Source organism: Nerophis ophidion, linkage group LG14 (assembly GCF_033978795.1).
Source record: "Nerophis ophidion isolate RoL-2023_Sa linkage group LG14, RoL_Noph_v1.0, whole genome shotgun sequence".
Lineage (NCBI taxonomy): Eukaryota > Metazoa > Chordata > Actinopteri > Syngnathiformes > Syngnathidae > Nerophis > Nerophis ophidion.
Window position 1 is genome coordinate 50,181,193 of NC_084624.1, and position 20,118 is coordinate 50,201,310.

At 45.9% G+C, this 20,118-nt stretch overlaps 1 protein-coding gene across 2 annotated transcripts in view; it reads right to left on the minus strand.

Annotated features, from left to right (window-relative positions):
- Positions 1-20,118, minus strand: part of kirrel1b (kirre like nephrin family adhesion molecule 1b) — a 264,916-nt gene that overhangs the window by 41,781 nt on the left and 203,017 nt on the right. For both annotated transcript variants that reach the window (XM_061920962.1, XM_061920963.1), the window contains exons 7-10: positions 19,351-19,499; positions 13,298-13,425; positions 9,872-9,998; positions 4,101-4,201 (exon numbers count right to left, since the gene is read on the minus strand). In XM_061920962.1, the coding sequence (XP_061776946.1) occupies positions 4,101-4,201; positions 9,872-9,998; positions 13,298-13,425; positions 19,351-19,499 (505 nt within the window). The remainder of the gene's footprint in view (positions 1-4,100; positions 4,202-9,871; positions 9,999-13,297; positions 13,426-19,350; positions 19,500-20,118) is intronic.

Sequence of the window (20,118 nt, forward strand, 5' to 3'; positions counted from 1 at the left end):
GTACGGACGGCGTATGCTCAGGTGATGTCAGGTAAGAGGCGACTTTTTACCACAATTTACCACAAGACTCCCTTTTTAGACCAGTTGATCTGCCGTTTCTTTTCTTTTTCTTCTATGTCCCACTCTCCCCTGTGGAGGGGGTCCGGTCCGATCCGGTGGCCATGTACTGCTTGCCTGTGTATCGGCTGGGGACATCTCTGCGCTGCTGATCCGCCTCCGCTTGGGATGGTTTCCTGCTGGCTCCGCTGTGAACGGGACTCTCGCTGCTGTGTCTTGGATCCTCTTTGGACTGGACTCTCGCGACTGTGTTGTATCCATTGTGGATTGAACTTTCACAGTATCATGTTAGACCCGCTCGACATCCATTGCTTTCCTCCTCTCCAAGGTTCTCATAGTCATCATTGTCACCGACGTCCCACTGGGTCATTATTGTCACCAATGTCCCACTGGGTGTGAGTTTTCCTTGCCCTTATGTGGGCCTACCGAGGATGTCGTGGTGGTTTGTGCAGCCCTTTGAGACACTAGTGATTTAGGGCTATATAAGTAAACATTGATTGATTGATTGATTGAATTTTCTCACCGAAACCTGCCGGTTGACAAGTGGTTCGCTTGACCGCTCTGATCCATAGTGAAGCTTCACTTCTGGGAATTTTTAACAAGGACTCACCGTGTGTTTGTGTGGCTAAAGGCTAAAGCTTCCCAACTCCATCTTTCTACTTTGACTTCTCCATTATTATAAATGATAAATAAATAAATGGGTTGTACTTGTATAGCGCTTTTCTACCTTCAAGGTACTCAAAGCGCTTTGACACTACTTCCACATTTACCCATTCACACACACATTCACACACACACAAAAAAGTCTGCGGGCTATAGAGCGTTTTCCGTTCGGGCTCCAGTACTCCGGAATGCCCTCCCGGTAACAGTTCGAGATGCCACCTCAGTAGAAGCATTTAAGTCTCACCTTAAAACTCATTTGTATACTCTAGCCTTTAAATAGACTCCCTTTTTAGACCAGTTGATCTGCCGTTTCTTTTCTTTTTCTTCTATGTCCCACTCTCCCTTGTGGAGGGGGTCCGGTCCGATCCGGTGGCCATGTACAGCTCGCCTGTGTATCGGCTGGGGACATCTCTGCGATGCTGATCCGCCTCCGCTTGGGATGGTTTCCTGCTGGCTCCGCTGTGAACGGGACTCTCGCTGCTGTGTTGGATCCGCTTTGGACTGGACTCTCGCGACTGTGTTGGATCCATTGTGGATTGAACTTTCACAGTATCATGTTAGACCCGCTCGACATCCATTGCTTTCCTCCTCTCCAAGGTTCTCATAGTCATCATTGTCACCGACGTCCCACTGGGTGTGAGTTTTCCTTGCCCTTATGTGGGCCTACCGAGGATGTCGTGGTGGTTTGTGCAGCCCTTTGAGACACTAGTGATTTAGGGCTATATAAGTAAACATTGATTGATTGATTGATTGAATTTTCTCACCGAAACCTGCCGGTTGACAAGTGGTTCGCTTGACCGCTCTGATCCATAGTGAAGCTTCACTTCTGGGAATTTTTAACAAGGACTCACCGTGTGTTTGTGTGGCTAAAGGCTAAAGCTTCCCAACTCCATCTTTCTACTTTGACTTCTCCATTATTATAAATGATAAATAAATAAATGGGTTGTACTTGTATAGCGCTTTTCTACCTTCAAGGTACTCAAAGCGCTTTGACACTACTTCCACATTTACCCATTCACACACACATTCACACACACACAAAAAAGTCTGCGGGCTATAGAGCGTTTTCCGTTCGGGCTCCAGTACTCCGGAATGCCCTCCCGGTAACAGTTCGAGATGCCACCTCAGTAGAAGCATTTAAGTCTCACCTTAAAACTCATTTGTATACTCTAGCCTTTAAATAGACTCCCTTTTTAGACCAGTTGATCTGCCGTTTCTTTTCTTTTTCTTCTATGTCCCACTCTCCCTTGTGGAGGGGGTCCGGTCCGATCCGGTGGCCATGTACAGCTCGCCTGTGTATCGGCTGGGGACATCTCTGCGATGCTGATCCGCCTCCGCTTGGGATGGTTTCCTGCTGGCTCCGCTGTGAACGGGACTCTCGCTGCTGTGTTGGATCCGCTTTGGACTGGACTCTCGCGACTGTGTTGGATCCATTGTGGATTGAACTTTCACAGTATCATGTTAGACCCGCTCGACATCCATTGCTTTCCTCCTCTCTAAGGTTCTCATAGTCATCATTGTCACCGACGTCCCACTGGGAGTGAGTTTTCCTTGCCCTTATGTGGGCCTACCGAGGATGTCGTGGTGGTTTGTGCAGCCCTTTGAGACACTAGTGATTTAGGGCTATATAAGTAAACATTGATTGATTGATTGATTGATGGAGGGAGCTGCCATGCAAGGCGCCAACCAGCACCCATCAGGAGCAAGGGTGAAGGACATGACGAAGTTGGTACTAGGTGGGATTTGAACCAGGGACCCTCGGGTTGCGCACGGCCACTCTTCCACTGCGCCACAAATTGCAAAAGATTCAGCAACACAAATGTCCAAAATACTGTTTCCTGACAGTCCGTGACGTCACGCGCACGCGTCATCATTCCGCGACGTTTTCAACAAGAAACTCAGCGGGAAATTTAAAATTGCAATTTAGTAAACTAAACCGGCCGTATTTTGGCATGTGTTGCAATGTTAATATTTCATCATTGATATCAATCAATCAATGTTTACTTATATAGCCCTAAATCACTAGTGTCTCAAAGGGCTGCACAAACCACCACGACATCCTCGGTAGGCCCACATAAGGGCAAGGAAAACTCACACCCAGTGGGACATCGGTGACAATGATGACTATGAGAACATGATACTGTGATACTGATGATACTGATGACTATGAGAACATATAAGAACATGATACTGTGAAAGATCAATCCATAATGGATCCAACACAGTCGCGAGAGTCCAGTCCAAAGCGGATCCAACACAGCAGCGAGAGTCCCGTTCACAGCGGAGCCAGTAGGAAACCATCCCAAGCGGAGGCTGATCAGCAGCGCAGAGATGTCCCCAGCCGATACACAGGCGAGCAGTACATGGCCACCGGATCGGACCGGACTCCCTCCACAAAGGAGAGTGGGACATAGAAGAAAAAGAAGAGAAACGGCAGATCAACTGGTCTAAAAAGGGAGTCTATTTAAAGGCTAGAGTATACATATATATATATATATATATATAAACTATCAGACTGCGTGGTGGGTAGTAGTGGGTTTCAGTAGGCCTTTAAGTGTCAATTTACTTTATGGCGACTTGTGTCGGGGAGTCCACAATATGCACAGGGACAGATTAATTTAGGAACCTCCATTGCACACACACACACACACACGCACACACACAAACTCCAAATGTTATAAGTCCCTGTGTCTGTGTATTAAGCCGCGACTATAATGTCGTATCACATTATACGCTCCGAGCTCTCTGCCAGTGCAGCAGGGGGCTGAATCCTCCTAAAAGCTCTGATTTCTGTCATGTTGGCACAGCAAAATTGGATAATTGACGCTGAAAGGTACACAGTCTTGCCCTCATACACGCACACACACACACACGTGCACTTTATGAAAAAGGTTTGAAATGAGGCCGTCGCTTCGTATTAATCCGCAGTTCCGTCAAGTGTCTCACTCGGCCAGAAAAAAATAACAGAATTGTGCAGCGGTGGCACGCGGGCAGATATTACATTAGCCCGCTCTGCAGCAGAAACACTGCTTTGAAGAAAATGGGTCTCCTTCAAGGAGGAATTGAATCGCTCGCGCCGCATTGTGGAGGTTTTTGGGCGCTGGGGGAGACTTGAAACACAAATTGCAGTAAGTGATGAAAAACATGACGCAAGCAGTCCACTATGTCCTTTCCTCATCTGCTGCAATTTAACATCTCGATGGGTACAACACAGGAAGCTTTCTGAAGACCCCCCCCCCTGCCCCCCACCACCACCTACACACACACACACACAGCAGCTGTTTTTGAGTGAGTCATCTCACATTGCCGCACTACACCAATTATTTTGTGTACCACTCCAAAAGACAGCACGGTGATGTTCCTCCTCGTGATGGACTTACAATTTTGTCGGGTGGGGGGGTGCTGGCGATGTAGCACTTGATTTCTCCTCTCTCCCCCCTGACGGCGTACTGGATGGGATCGCTGGAAATGATGGGAGGGCCTGGCAAAAGAAAACACAATCTATAACAGGTGTAAGGAACTTATGGCTCTTTTGATGACTGCATCTGGCTCTCGGATAAAGCTTAGCCGACATTGCTTAACACGATAAGTAATGAAAAAATTCCGCTGGTAATCACAGTGTTAAAGGCCTACAGAAATGAGATTTTCTTATTTAAACGGGGATAGCAGGTCCGTTCTATGCGTCATACTTGATCATTTTGCGATATTGCCATATTTTTGCTGAAAGGATTTAGTAGAGAACATCCACGATAAAGTTCGCAACTTTTGGTCGCTAATAAAAAAGCCTTGCCTGTACCGGAAGTAGCAGACGATGTGGGCGTGACGTGACGGGTTGTGGATCTTCTCGCATCCGCACATTGTTTACAATCATGGCCACCAGCAGCGAGAGCGATTCGGGCCGAGAAAGCGACGATTTTCCCATTAATTTGAGCGAGGATGAAAGATTCGTGGATGAGGAAAGTGAGAGTGAAGGACTAGATGTTATTAGACAAATTCACTAGGATGATTCTGGAAAAATCCCTTATCTGCTTGTTGTGTTACTAGTGTTTTAGTGAGATTATATGGTCGTACCTGTACAACCTGAAAGTCGGATGGTTGTAGCCATGGGTGTTGTGACCGCCAGTGTCTCTGAGGCAGGGGTAGGGAACCTATGGCTCTAGAGCCAGATATGGCTCTTTTGATGACTGCATCTGGCTCTCGGGTAAAGCTTAGCCGACATTGCTTAACACGATAAGTAATGAAAAAATCCCGCTGGTAATCACAGTGATAAAGGCCTACTGAAATGAGATTTTCTTATTTAAACGGGGACAGCAGGTCCATTCTATGTGTCATACTTGATCATTTTGCGGTATTGCCATATTTTTGCTGAAAGGATTTAGTGGAGAACATCCACGATAAAGTTCGCAACTTTTGGTCGCTAATAAAAAAGCCTTGCCTGTACCGGAAGTAGCGGACGATGTGGGCGTGACGTGACGGGTTGTGGATCTTCTCACATCCGCACATTGTTTACAATCATGGCCACCAGCAGCGAGAGCGATTCGGGCCGAGAAAGCGACGATTTTCCCATTAATTTGAGCGAGGATGAAAGATTTGTGGATGAGGAAAGTGAGAGTGAAGGACAAAAAAAAATAAAAAACTAGACGGTAGAGCGATTCAGATGTTATTAGACAAATTTACTAGGATAATTCTGGAAAAATCCCTTATCTGCTTATTGTGTTACTAGATTAGATAGATTAGATAGTACTTTATTTATTCCGTCAGGAGAGTTCCTTCAGGAAAATTACAATTTTCAGCACAATCCCATTCAAGATCAGACAAACATTACAGGGAGACAGAACAGGATCGCTGACTAGTGTTTTAGTGAGATTATATGGTCGTACCTGTACAACCTGAAAGTCGGATGGGTGTAGCCATGGGTGTTGTGACCGCCATGGGGTAGGGAACCTATGGCTCTAGAGCCAGATGTGGCTCTTTTGATGGATGCATCTGGCTCTCAGATTAATCTTAGCTGACATTGCTTAACACGATAAAAAAATTAATATTTCCACTGATAATTGGAGTTAAAAATAATGTTCAAAATACAAAACATTCTCCTGCATTTTAATCCATCCATTGGTTTTCTAACGCATCTGTTCAAGAAGGTGCATTAATGGTAAAAAGTATTCCATTTATTATTGGTTAGCTTCAGAATAAAAATTGTATTAAAAATAATATGAGTTATTGTACTCAAAAAATGTTGACGTTACTTAAAAATGCATGCATTTAGTTGTGTTCAGTGTTAAAAAAAATAATATAAGGCTCTCATGGAAATACATTTTAAAATATTTGGCTTTCATGGCTGTCTCAGACAAAAAGGTTCCCGACCCCTGCTCTGAGGGAAGCCACGTTTTTTCCCTCCTCCACGGTGGACGCATCCGACGGTCGGGGGCGGCCGGTGGGAGGAGGCAAGAGAGTCGCAGCTGCCTCTTTGACAGGTGCAGGAGGAACGACGCAAATTCTCCGCTCATGTCTACGGTAAGAGCCTACTTATTACCACCATTTTCTCACCGAAACCTGCCGAATTCAGCAACACAGACGTCCATAATACTGTGGAATTATGCGATGAAAAGAGACGACTTATAGCTGTGAACGGTGCTGGAACAAAATGTCCTCTACAATGCGTGACGTCACGGGCACTCGTCAACATACCGCGACGTTTTAGCATGATACTTCCGCGAGAAATTTTTAATTGGCAATTTAGTAAACTAAAAAGGCCGTATTGGCATGTGTTGCGATGTTAATATTTCATCATTGATATATAAACTATCAGACTGCGTGGTCGGTGGTGGTGGGTTTCAGTAGGCCTTTAAAAAATAACAATTCTCTATAAAACATCCATCCGTTTCTGCCGCACCTGTTCAAGAAGTGCCTCGGTAAGGTGGGCGGGGTTGGAGGCGCGGGGGTGTAAAATATATTCAGGTATTGTCACGGATGCAAAGGGTTCTGGGTATTTGTTGTGTTGCGTTTATGTTGTGTTACTGTGAGGATGTTCTCCCGAAATGTGTTTGTCATTCTTGTTTGGTGTGGCTTCACAGCGTGGCGCATATTAGTAAGAGTATTAAAATTGTTGATATCACAACCATCAGTGTACTCTGTATCACCAAGTATACCTTTCAATCTTGTACGTGTGATTGCGGAAGCTGCATACAACATGTTGCTGGACTAACGATTTGTACATGTTGAAGGTTGCAAAGGCAATGGCCCTTATTCTCATTATCTGGATGAATACCATTGGATATTCGCGAGAACGTTAGCGGCTCCCATTGTCTTCTTTACTCTGTGAAACGGGTCTAAATAGCTCTTTGAGTGGTAAAGGTGGCCGACCTCTGATGTATTTCAACGGGAGGGTGGCGGGCGGTTGCGGTTCTGATAAAATGTTGGTTCGGGTGGACGGCGGGTGGATGACGACTTTGGTGATGCGGTTGCGGTTGATATAATTGCCTATCCGCGCATCTCTAGTCCACGGACATATTCCCTGAGTTTACAAACATAATATACATTTTTTTTAAACGAAAAAATATTTTTTAATGCTAAAAAATATCGATGTCATCATAGTGGTATCGACTAGATACGCTCTTGTACTTGGTATCATTACACTGGATGTCAGGTCTAGATTCATGGGAGTTTGCCCAACCAGTCTAAATGTGCTTTGTGGACTTGGAGAAAGCATTCGACCGTGTCCCTCGGGAAGTCCTGTGGGGAGTGCTCAGAGAGTATGGGGTACCGGACTGTCTTATTGAGGCGGTCCACTCCCTGTATGATCGGTGTCAGAACTTGGTCCGCATTGCCGGCAGTAAGTCGAACACATTTCCAGTGAGGGTTGGACTCCGCCAAGGCTGTCCTTTGTCACCGATTCTGTTCATAACTTTTATGGACAGAATTTCTAGGCGCAGTCAAGGCGTTGAGGGGTTCCGGTTTGGTTTGAGTCTCTGCTTTTTGCGGATGATGTAGTCCTGATGGCTTCATCTGGCCGGGATCTTCAGCTCTCACTGGATCGGTTCGCAGCCGAGTGTGAAGCGGCCGGAATGAGAATCAGCACCTCCAAGTCCGAGTCCATGGTTCTCGCCTGGAAAAGGGTGGAGTGCCATCTACGGGTTGGGGAGGAGACCCTGCCCCAAGTGGAGGAGTTCAAGTACCTAGGAGTCTTGTTCACGAGTGAGGGAAGAGTGGATCGTGAGATCGACAGGCGGATCGGTGCGGCGTCTTCGGTAATGCGGACGTTGTACCGATCCGTTGTGGTGAAGAAGGAGCTGAGCCGGAAGGCAAAGCTCTCAATTTACCGGTCGATCTACGTTCCCAACCTCACCTATGGTCATGAGCTTTGGGTTATGACCGAAAGGATAAGATCACGGGTACAAGCGGCCGAAATTAGTTTCCAGGTCTCTCCCTTAGAGATAGGGTGAGAAGCTCTGCCATCCGGGAGGAACTCAAAGTAAAGCCGCTAATCCTCCACATCGAGAGGAGCCAGATGAGGTGGTTCGGGCATCTGGTCAGGATGCCACCCGAACGCCTCCCTAGGGATGTGTTTAGGGCACGTCCAGCTGGTAGGAGGCCACAGGGAAGACCCAGGACACGTTGGGAAGACTATGTCTCCCGGCTGGCCTGGGAACGCCTCGGGATCCCCCGGGAAGAGCTAGACGAAGTGGCTGGAGAGAGGGAAGTCTGGGCTTCCCTGCTTAGGCTGCTGCCCCCGCGACCCGACCTCGGATAAGCGGAAGATGATGGATGGATGGATGGTGTAGATTCACCCATGGCGTTTGAACGGTGTCATTAGTTGTCACTAATCCCCTACATTTTCAGCTTCTTTTTTACTGTATCCATCCCCCAATTGTGACACAGACTCTTTTGGTGACATTGTGAGAAGACAAAGGGAAAAGTGAAAAGAAATTAAAAGGTTAAAATGTGAAGGCCTTCTTTCATCTCCGTAATATCGCTAAAATTCGCTCCATTTTGTCCACTAAAGACGCCGAGATCATTATCCATGCGTTTGTTACGTCTCGTCTCGACTACTGTAACGTATTATTTTCGGGTCTCCCCATGTCTAGCATTAAAAGATTACAGTTGGTACAAAATGCGGCTGCTAGACTTTTGACAAGAACAAGAAAGTTTGATCACATTACGCCTGTACTGGCTCACCTGCACTGGCTTCCTGTGCACTTAAGATGTGACTTTAAGGTTTTACTACTTACGTATAAAATACTACACGGTCTAGCTCCAGCCTATCTTGCCGATTGTATTGTACCATATGTCCTGGCAAGAAATCTGCGTTCAAAAGACTCCGGCTTATTAGTGATTCCTAGAGCTCAAAAAAAGTCTGCGGGCTATAGAGCGTTTTCCGTTCGGGCTCCAGTACTCTGGAATGCCCTCCCGGTAACAGTTCGAGATGCTACCTCAGTAGAAGCATTTAAGTCTCACCTTAAAACTCATCTGTATACTCTAGCCTTTAAATAGACCTCCTTTTTAGACCAGTTGATCTGCCGCTTCTTTTCTTTCTCCTATGTCCCCCCCTCCCTTGTGGAGGGGGTCCGGTCCGATGACCATGGATGAAGTACTGACTGTCCAGAGTCGGGACCCAGGATGGACCGCTCGCCTGTATCGGTTGGGGACATCTCTACGCTGCTGATCCGCTTGAGATGGTTTCCTGTGGACGGGACTCTCACTGCTGTCTTGGAGCCACTATGGATTGAACTTTCACAGTATCATGTTAGACCCGCTCGACATCCATTGCTTTCGGTCCCCTAGAGGGGGGGGGGGGTTGCCCACATCTGAGGTCCTCTCCAAGGTTTCTCATAGTCAGCATTGTCACTGGCGTCCCACTGGATGTGAATTCTCCCTGCCCACTGGGTGTGAGTTTTCCTTGCCCTTTTGTGGGTTCTTCCGAGGATGTTGTAGTCGTAATGATTTGTGCAGTCCTTTGAGACATTTGTGATTTGGGGCTATATAAATAAACATTGATTGATTGATTGAAGAAATGCCGACCACCATCAGCCCCTCAAACTAAGAAACTCAGGCTGCCATGAAAGGTAACGATGACGTCGTCAAACATGTGAAAGGTACATGGTAGGTAAGTAGGTCATTAGGTCAGTAGCCTTGAAAATGCGTAGCGACTGACCGTTAACAGTGAGCGTAACCTCGGTCTCCCCAACGCCAATCCGTGGCACGATGGCCTTGCAGACGTATTGTCCGGCGTCGGCTTGGCTCACGGACTTCAAGTAGAGCTGGTTGTTGTTGCTCAGCACCTGAACACCAAGAGCAAACGCTGAAATCCTACTGCAGACGCAGGCGGGCAGCAGGGGACAAAAAGCAGGAGTGCGATAGACACATATTTAATTCATAAAACATGTTGATTTACTCAGCAGGCTCCATTAGTTTTTTCTCCTGGAGCTTTTCTTAAACTGTTAAGCATGAATTAAATATGGAAGAAATGGAGACGCAGTCTTTCTACAAACTGTCTGCTTTACAACTAAGCAAACATTTATGAAGTCGGAGTTTTAGACGTCAATAAAAAGCTTTCTGGAGGATCGGAACGTTTCCGACAACACAGGTTTCCTCTCGGTGCCGCTCTCTAGCTGTTTTTTTAAAGGGGAACATTATCACAATTTCAAAAGGGTTAAAACCCAAAAAATCAGTTCCCAGTGGCTCATTTTATTTTTGGAATTTTTTTCAAAATTTTACCCATCCCGGAATATCCCTAAAAAAAGCTTTAAAGTGCCTTATTTTCGCTCTCTCGAAGCCATTGTCCATTTTCCTGTGACGTCATCCAGTGATGCCAATACAAACAAACAATGGCGGATACAACAGCAAAATATAGCGACATTAGCTCGGATTCAGACTCGGATTTCAGCGGCTTAAGCGATTCAACAGATTACGCATGTTTTGAAAGGCAGATAGCGAAAACGAAATTGAAGAAGAAACTGAAGCTATTGAGCGAATAGCTATTGACGCTATTCGGCCATGTCTGCGTTAGCATTGCCGGTAAAATGTGAAGACCAACGATCGGAAGTTTCACATGTTGTGACACTGGATCAACTTAAATCTGTCGATTGGTAAGTGTTTGTTTGGCATTAAATGTGGGTGGAGGGAAACGCTGGATGTAAATACAATTTCAAATGTATATACAGCTAGCCTAAATAGCATGTTAGCATCGATTAGCTGGCAGTCATGCCGCGACCAAATATGTCTGATTAGCACATAAGTCAACAACATCAACAAAACTCACCTTTGTGCTTTAGTTGACTTTATCGTTGCAAATGCATCTGCAGGTTATCCATACATCTCTCTGCCATGTCTGCCTTAGCACCGCCGGTAAATAGCATGTTAGCATCGATTAGCGTAGCATGTTAGCATGGATTAGCTGGCAGTCATGCCGCGACCAAATATGTCTGATTAGCACATAAGTCAACAACATTAACAAAACTCACCTATGTGATTTAGTTGACTTTATCGTTGCAAATGCATCTGCAGGTTATCCATACATCTCTGTGCCCTGTCGGCCTTAGCACCGCCGGTAAATAGCATGTTAGCATCGATTAGCATAGCCTGTTAGCATCGAGTAGCTGGCAGTCATGCCGCGACCAAATATGTCTGATTAGCACATAAGTCAACAACATCAACAAAACTCACCTTTGTGATTTAGTTGACTTTATCGTTGCAAATGCATCTGCAGGTTATCCATACATCTCTGTGCCATGTCTGCCTTAGCACCGCCGGTAAATAGCATGTTAGCATCGCTTAGCGTAGCATGTTAGCATGGATTAGCTGGCAGTCATGCCGCGACCAAATATGTCTGATTAGCACATAAGTCAACAACATCGACAAAACTCACCTTTGTGATTGTGTTGACTTTATCGTTGGAAATGCATCTGCAGGTTATCCATACATCTCTGTGCCATGTCTGCCTTAGCACCGCCGGTAAATAGCATGTTAGCATCGATTAGCGTAGCATGTTAGCATGGATTAGCTGGCAGTCATGCCGCGACCAAATATGTCTGATTAGCACATAAGTCAACAACATCGACAAAACTCACCTTTGTGATTTCGTTGACTTTATCGTTGCAAATGCATCTGCAGGTTATCCATACATCTCTGTGCCATGTCTGCCTTAGCACCGCCGGTAAATAGCATGTTAGTATCGATTAGCGTAGCATGTTAGCATGGATTAGCTGGCAGTCATGCCGCGACCAAATATGTCTGATTAGCACATAAGTCAACAACATCGACAAAACTCACCTTTGTGATTTCGTTGACTTTATCGTTGCAAATGCATCTGCAGGTTATCCATACATCTCTGTGCCATGTCTGCCTTAGCACCGCCGGTAAATAGCATGTTAGCATCGCTTAGCGTAGCATGTTAGCATGGATTAGCTGGCAGTCATGCCGCGACCAAATATGTCTGATTAGCACATAAGTCAACAACATCGACAAAACTCACCTTTGTGATTGTGTTGACTTTATCGTTGGAAATGCATCTGCAGGTTATCCATACATCTCTGTGCCATGTCTGCCTTAGCACCGCCGGTAAATAGCATGTTAGCATCGATTAGCGTAGCATGTTAGCATGGATTAGCTGGCAGTCATGCCGCGACCAAATATGTCTGATTAGCACATAAGTCAACAACATCGACAAAACTCACCTTTGTGATTTCGTTGACTTTATCGTTGCAAATGCATCTGCAGGTTATCCATACATCTCTGTGCCATGTCTGCCTTAGCACCGCCGGTAAATAGCATGTTAGTATCGATTAGCGTAGCATGTTAGCATGGATTAGCTGGCAGTCATGCCGCGACCAAATATGTCTGATTAGCACATAAGTCAACAACATCGACAAAACTCACCTTTGTGATTTCGTTGACTTTATCGTTGCAAATGCATCTGCAGGTTATCCATACATCTCTGTGCCATGTCGGTAAAATGTGCAGACACTCCGGCACATTCAATGAGGGTCTGGCGGCAGATTTCTTTGACTTTATCGTTGGAAATGCATCTGCTTTGAGTGTCGCAGGATATCCAAACAATCTTGCCATCTCTGTAGTAGCATAGCTTTCGTCGGTAAAGTGTGCGGAACAAAAGACAGACCATTTCGTCGGCTTTCCCCACACCCTCGTATTTTGAACAAATTTCGTCCAATTTCTTGCCACTTTCGCATCTTTCGGCCAGTGGTGCAACTTGAATCCCTACCTGTTAGTGTTGTTACACCCTCCGACAACACACCGACGAGGCATGATGTCTCCGAGGTTCCAGAAAATAGTCGAAAAATCGGAAAATAACAGAGCTGAGAGCCGATGTTTGTAATGTGTTTGAGAAAATGAAAATGGCGGCTTTATTACCTAGGTGACGTCACGTTCTGACGTCATCGCTCCGAGAGCCATAAACAGAAAGGCGTTTAATTCGCCAAAATTCACCCATTTAGAGTTCGGAAATCGGTTAAAAAAACATATGGTCTTTTTTTCTGCAACATCAAGGTATATATTGACGCTTACATAGGTCTGGTGATAATGTTCCCCTTTAAATAGACTTTCAAAGGTCACATAAGCTCACCATGTTAGAACCCTTCTTGGTCCACGTGAGGGTCAGTGGGGGGTTGCCGGACCACTTGCAGTTCAGGGTGACGTCCGAGTTCACGTCGACCGCGATGGGCCGCGGTTCCACCACCAGGATGGGTCCAACTGAGGCAAGACATAGAAATGATCCTCACCTCCACAAGATAGACCATGCTTAGTTAGCCAGGGGTGTCCCAAGTGCGGACCGGTGGAAATTTGCCTGTTCGTTATTCTATAATTTTAAATTAGTTTGAATTTAAACTAGAGGGGGTCCTCTCCAAGGTTTCTCATAGTCATTCACATCAACGTCCCACTGGGGGGAGTTTTTCCTTACCCTTATGTGGGCTCTGTACCGCGGATGTCGTTGTGGCTTGTGCAGCCCTTACTTGTGATTTAGGGCCATATAAATTGATTGATTGATTGATTGATAGAGGAGCCTCCACTGCCGGATGCATTTTAACATCATGCCCAGGACACATTTCCACATTCACACACTGATGGTGGGAGCTGCCATGCAAGGCCCAAACCACCACCCATCAGGAGCAAGGGTGACGTGTCTTCATACTTGCCAACCTTGAAACCTCTGATTTCGGGCGTGGCGTGGTTGGGGGCGTGGTTAAGAGGGGAGGAGTTTATTTACAGCTGGAAAAGTGCAGATTGGATTTTAACCTATTTAAAACAAGGCATCAAAAATATATATTTATTGTGAGAAATCATTAAGATGATCAGTGTTTCCACAAAGATAAATATCATTAATTATTAATAATAACATAGAGTTAAAGGTAAATTGAGCAAATTGGCTAATTCTGGCAATTTATTTAAGTGTGTATCAAACTGGTGGCCCTTCGCATTAATCAGTACCCAAGAAGTAGCTCTTGGTTTCAAAAAGGTCGGTGACCCCTGCTGTAGATGTTATTGTCACATATGCATGTACAGTAGATGGCAGTATTGTCCTGTTTAAGAATGTCACAACATTGCTGTTTACGGCAGACGAACTGCTTTACGGTAGACGAAAACGTGACTGCTGTTGTTGTGTGTTGTTACTGCGCTGGGAGGACGTTAACAATAAACCCACATAAAAAACCAAGAACTCGCCCTCGATCATTCTACAGTTATAAGGTCATTGGGCAGGCACGCTGTTTTTATTGTGGGAAAGCGGACGTGAAAACAGGCTGTCGACACGTCACTAAGGTCCGCCCGAATTCCGGGAGAAAATTTGTCCCGGGAGGTTTTCGGGAGAGGCACTGAATTTCGGCAATATCCGGGAGGGTTGGCAAGTATGCGTGTCTTGCTCAAGGACACAACGGACGTGACGAGGTTGGTAGAAGGTGGGGATCGAACCAGGAACCCTCAGGTTGCTGGCACGGCCATTCTCCCAACTGCGCCGAGTGTGATTTCTAGTTTTAATACATTTACAAAAATGTCTCTTTTTTTCACGTTGTCATCATGGGGTATCAAACTGGTAGCCCTTCGCATTAATCAGTACCCAAGAAGTAGCTCTTGGTTTTAAAAAGGTCGGTGACCCCTGCTGTAGATGTTATTGTCACATATGCATGTACAGTAGATGGCAGTATTGTCCTGTTTAAGAATGTCACAACATTGCTGTTTAGGGAAGACAAACTGCTTTACAGTAGACGAAAACGTGACTGCTGTTGTTGTGTGTTGTTACTGCGCTGGGAGGACGTTAACAATAAACCCACATAAAAAAAACAAGAACTCGCCCTCGATCATTCTACAGTTATAACGTCATTGGGCAGGCACGCTGTTTTTATTGTGGGAAAGCAGACGTGAAAACAGGCTGTCGACACGTCACTAAGGTCCGCCCGAATTCCGGGAGAAAATTTGTCCCGGGAGGTTTTCAGGAGAGGCCCTGAATTTGGGCAGTCTCCGGGAATATCCGGGAGGGTTGGCAAGTATGCGTGTCTTGCTCAAGGACACAACGGACGTGACGAGGTTGGTAGAAGGTGGGGATCGAACCAGGAACCCTCAGGTTGCTGGCACGGCCATTCTCCCAACTGCGCCGACTGTGATTTCTAGTTTTAATACATTTACAAAAATGTCTCTTTTTTTCACGTTGTCATCATGGGGTATCAAACTGGTGGCCCTTCGCATTAATCAGTACCCAAGAAGTAGCTCTTGGTTTCAAAAATGTTGGTGACCCCTGCTGTAGATGTTATTGTCACATATATATGTACAGTAGATGGCAGTATTGTCCTGTTTAAGAGTGTCACAACATTGCCGTTTACGGCAGACGAACTGCTTTACAGTAGACGAAAACGTGACTGCTGTTGTTGTGTGTTGTTACTGCGCTGGGAGGACGTTAACAATAAACCCACATAAAAAACCAAGAACTCGCCCTCGATCATTCTACAGTTATAACGTCATTGGGCAGGCACGCTGTTTTTATTGTGGGAAAGCGGACGTGAAAACAGGCTGTCGACACGTCACTAAGGTCCGCCCGAATTCCGGGAGAAAATTTGTCCCGGGAGGTTTTCGGGAGAGGCACTGAATTTCGGCAATATCCGGGAGGGTTGGCAAGTATGCGTGTCTTGCTCAAGGACACAACGGACGTGACGAGGTTGGTAGAAGGTGGGGATCGAACCAGGAACCCTCAGGTTGCTGGCACGGCCATTCTCCCAACTGCGCCGACTGTGATTTCTAGTTTTAATACATTTACAAAAATGTCTCTTTTTTTCACGTTGTCTTTATGGGGTATCAAACTGGTGGCCCTTCGCATTAATCAGTACCCAAGAAGTAGCTCTTGGTTTCAAAAAGGTTGGTGACCCCTGCCGTAGATGTTATCGTCACATATGCATGTACAGTAGATGGCAGTATTGTCCTGTTTAAGAGTGTCACAACATTGCCGTTTACGGCAGACGAACTGCTTTACGGTAGACGAAAACGTGACTGCTGTTGTTGTGTGTTGTTACTGCGCTGGGAGGACGTTAACAATAAACCCACATAAAAAACCAAGAACTCGCCCTCGATCATTCTACAGTTACAACGTCATTGGGCAGGCACGCTGTTTTTATTGTGGGAAAGCGGACGTGAAAACAGGCTGTCGACACGTCACTAAGGTCCGCCCGAATTCTGGGAGAAAATTTGTCCCGGGAGGTTTTCGGGAGAGGCACTGAATTTCGGCAATATCCGGGAGGGTTGGCAAGTATGCGTGTCTTGCTCAAGGACACAACGGACGTGACGAGGTTGGTAGAAGGTGGGGATCGAACCAGGAACCCTCAGGTTGCTGGCACGGCCATTCTCCCAACTGCGCCGACTGTGATTTCTAGTTTTAATACATTTACAAAAATGTCTCTTTTTTTCACGTTGTCATCATGGGGTATCAAACTGGTAGCCCTTCGCATTAATCAGTACCCAAGAAGTAGCTCTTGGTTTCAAAAAGGTCGGTGACCCCTGCCGTAGATGTTATCGTCACATATGCATGTACAGTAGATGGCCGTATTGTCCCGTTTAAGAGTGTCACAACATTGCTGTTTACGGCAGACAAACTGCTTTACGGTAGACGAAAACGTGACTGCTGTTGTTGTGTGTTGTTACTGCGCTGGGAGGACGTTAACAATAAACCCACATAAAAAACCAAGAACTCGCCCTCGATCATTCTACAGTTATAACGTCATTGGGCAGGCACGCTGTTTTTATTGTGGGAAAGCGGACGTGAAAACAGGCTGTCGACACGTCACTAAGGTCCGCCCGAATTTCGGGAGAAAATTTGTCCCGGGAGGTTTTCGGGAGAGGCACTGAATTTCGGCAATATCCGGGAGGGTTGGCAAGTATGCGTGTCTTGCTCAAGGACACAACGGACGTGACGAGGTTGGTAGAAGGTGGGGATCGAACCAGGAACCCTCAGGTTGCTGGCACGGCCACTTTTCCAACTGCGCCGACTGTGATTTCTAGTTTTAATACATTTACAAAAATGTCTCTTTTTTTCACGTTGTCATCATGGGGTATCAAACTGGTAGCCCTTCGCATTAATCAGTACCCAAGAAGTAGCTCTTGGTTTCAAAAAGGTCGGTGACCCCTGCCGTAGATGTTATTGTCACATATGCATGTACAGTAGATGGCAGTATTGTCCTGTTTAAGAATGTCACAACATTGCTGTTTACGGCAGACAAACTGCTTTACAGTAGACGAAAACGTGACTGCTGTTGTTGTGTGTTGTTACTGCGCTGGGAGGACGTTAACAATAAACCCACATAAAAAACCAAGAACTCGCCCTCGATCATTCTACAGTTATAACGTCATTGGGCAGGCACGCTGTTTTTATTGTGGGAAAGCGGACGTGAAAACAGGCTGTCGACACGTCACTAAGGTCCGCCGGAATTCCGGGAGAAAATTTGTCCCGGGAGGTTTTCAGGAGAGGCACTGAATTTGGGCAGGGTTGGCAAGTATGCGTGTCTTGCTCAAGGACACAACGGACGTGACGAGGTTGGTAGAAGGTGGGGATCGAACCAGGAACCCTCAGGTTGCTGGCACGGCCATTCTCCCATCTGCGCCGACTGTGATTTCTAGTTTTAATACATTTACAAAAATGTCTCTTTTTTTCACGTTGTCATCATGGGGTATCAAACTGGTGGCCCTTCGCATTAATCAGTACCCAAGAAGTAGCTCTTGGTTTCAAAAAGGTCGGTGACCCCTGCTGTAGATGTTATTGTCACATATGCATGTACAGTAGATGGCAGTATTGTCCTGTTTAAGAATGTCACAACATTGCTGTTTACGGCAGACGAACTGCTTTACGGTAGACGAAAACGTGACTGCTGTTGTTGTGTGTTGTTACTGCGCTGGGAGGACGTTAACAATAAACCCACATAAAAAACCAAGAACTCGCCCTCGATCATTCTACAGTTATAACGTCATTGGGCAGGCACGCTGTTTTTATTGTGGGAAAGCGGACGTGAAAACAGGCTGTCGACACGTCACTAAGGTCCGCCCGAATTCCGGGAGAAAATTTGTCCCGGGAGGTTTTCGGGAGAGGCACTGAATTTCGGCAATATCCGGGAGGGTTGGCAAGTATGCGTGTCTTGCTCAAGGACACAACGGACGTGACGAGGTTGGTAGAAGGTGGGGATCGAACCAGGAACCCTCAGGTTGCTGGCACGGCCATTCCCCCAACTGCGCCGACTGTGATTTCTAGTTTTAATACATTTACAAAAATGTCTCTTTTTTTCACGTTGTCATCATGGGGTATCAAACTGGTAGCCCTTCGCATTAATCAGTACCCAAGAAGTAGCTCTTGGTTTCAAAAAGGTCGGTGACCTCTGCCGTAGAAGTTACTGTCACATATGCACGTACAGTAGATGGCAGTATTGTCCTGTTTAAGAGTGTCACAACATTGCCGTTTACGGCAGACGAACTGCTTTACGGTAGACGAAAACGTGACTGCTGTTGTTGTGTGTTGTTACTGTGCTGGGAGGACGTTAACAATAAACCCACATAAAAAACCAAGAACTCGCCCTCGATCATTCTAGTTATAACGTCATTGGGCAGGCACGCTGTTTTTATTGTGGGAAAGCGGACGTGAAAACAGGCTGTCGACACGTCACTAAGGTCCGCCCGAATTCCGGGAGAAAATTTGTCCCGGGAGGTTTTCAGGAGAGGCACTGAATTTGGGCAGGGTTGGCAAGTATGCGTGTCTTGCTCAAGGACACAATGGACGTGACGAGGTTGGTAGAAGGTGGGGATCGAACCATGAACCCTCAGGTTGCTGGCACGGCCACTTTTCCAACTGCGCCGACTGTGATTTCTAGTTTTAATACATTTACAAAAATGTCTCTTTTTTTCACGGTGTCATCATGGGGTATTGTGTGTCAAATTTTGAGGACGCAAATGAATGTATTCTATTTTGGAATATAGCCGTAACATAAAATGTGGAAAAAGGGATGCACTATGCATTTAAAAAAAACAAACAGTATATTTAAATTCTATTTATATTTTTTCAAAAAATTAAATATCAAAATGGACTGTGGATTAGTTTGTGGCCCCTCCTAAAAGGTTTGGACACCCCTGTTTGATTCCTTCTGTGTGTGTTCTTACAGTGGACGTCCACCAGGATGCTGACGTTGGTGCTGCCCACAGCATTGAAGACCTGACAGGACACGGGCTCCGTGAAGAAGGAATGGTCGGCCGTGGTGGCAAACACACTCTCTCTGGCGCCCTCCAGCAGCACGCCGCCTTTAGCCCACCTGATGGAGATGCAAAAAAAAAAAAAACACCGTTTTTTTTATGACTTCTATTACCAATTACTGTAATATAGATGAAACATTTATGTCAAAACGCCGAGGGGCTGGATTGCAAATTTAAAAAACTATATTTCTCTCCCTTCCGCTATTTATATGAACTATATATTGTGCTGTATGTGACTCCAAATCCTATTACTATACAACAAATCTGCCAGTAGGTGACGTTTTAATATTCACTCACTGGGCTTAGTGGAGGAGCATCTGGCAGAGCTCCCACAAAAGGGACCCTCGGTGGAAGTCTCCAGTTTTTCTCAGCACTCGGTAGCAAATTCTATCACAATGACGGCTGCTGCGTGTCGATGGGAACGCATGAATAAGAAATGATTTGCATTTAAAAAGATTTCAATCAATCAATCAATGTTTATTTATATAGCCCCAAATCACAAATGTCTCAAAGGACTGCACAAATCATTACGACTACAACATCCTCGGAAGAACCCACAAAAGGGCAAGGAAAACTCACACCCAGTGGGCAGGGAGAATTCACATTCAGTGGGACGCCAGCGACAATGCTGACTATGAGAAACCTTGGAGAGGACCTCAGATGTGGGCAACCCCCCCC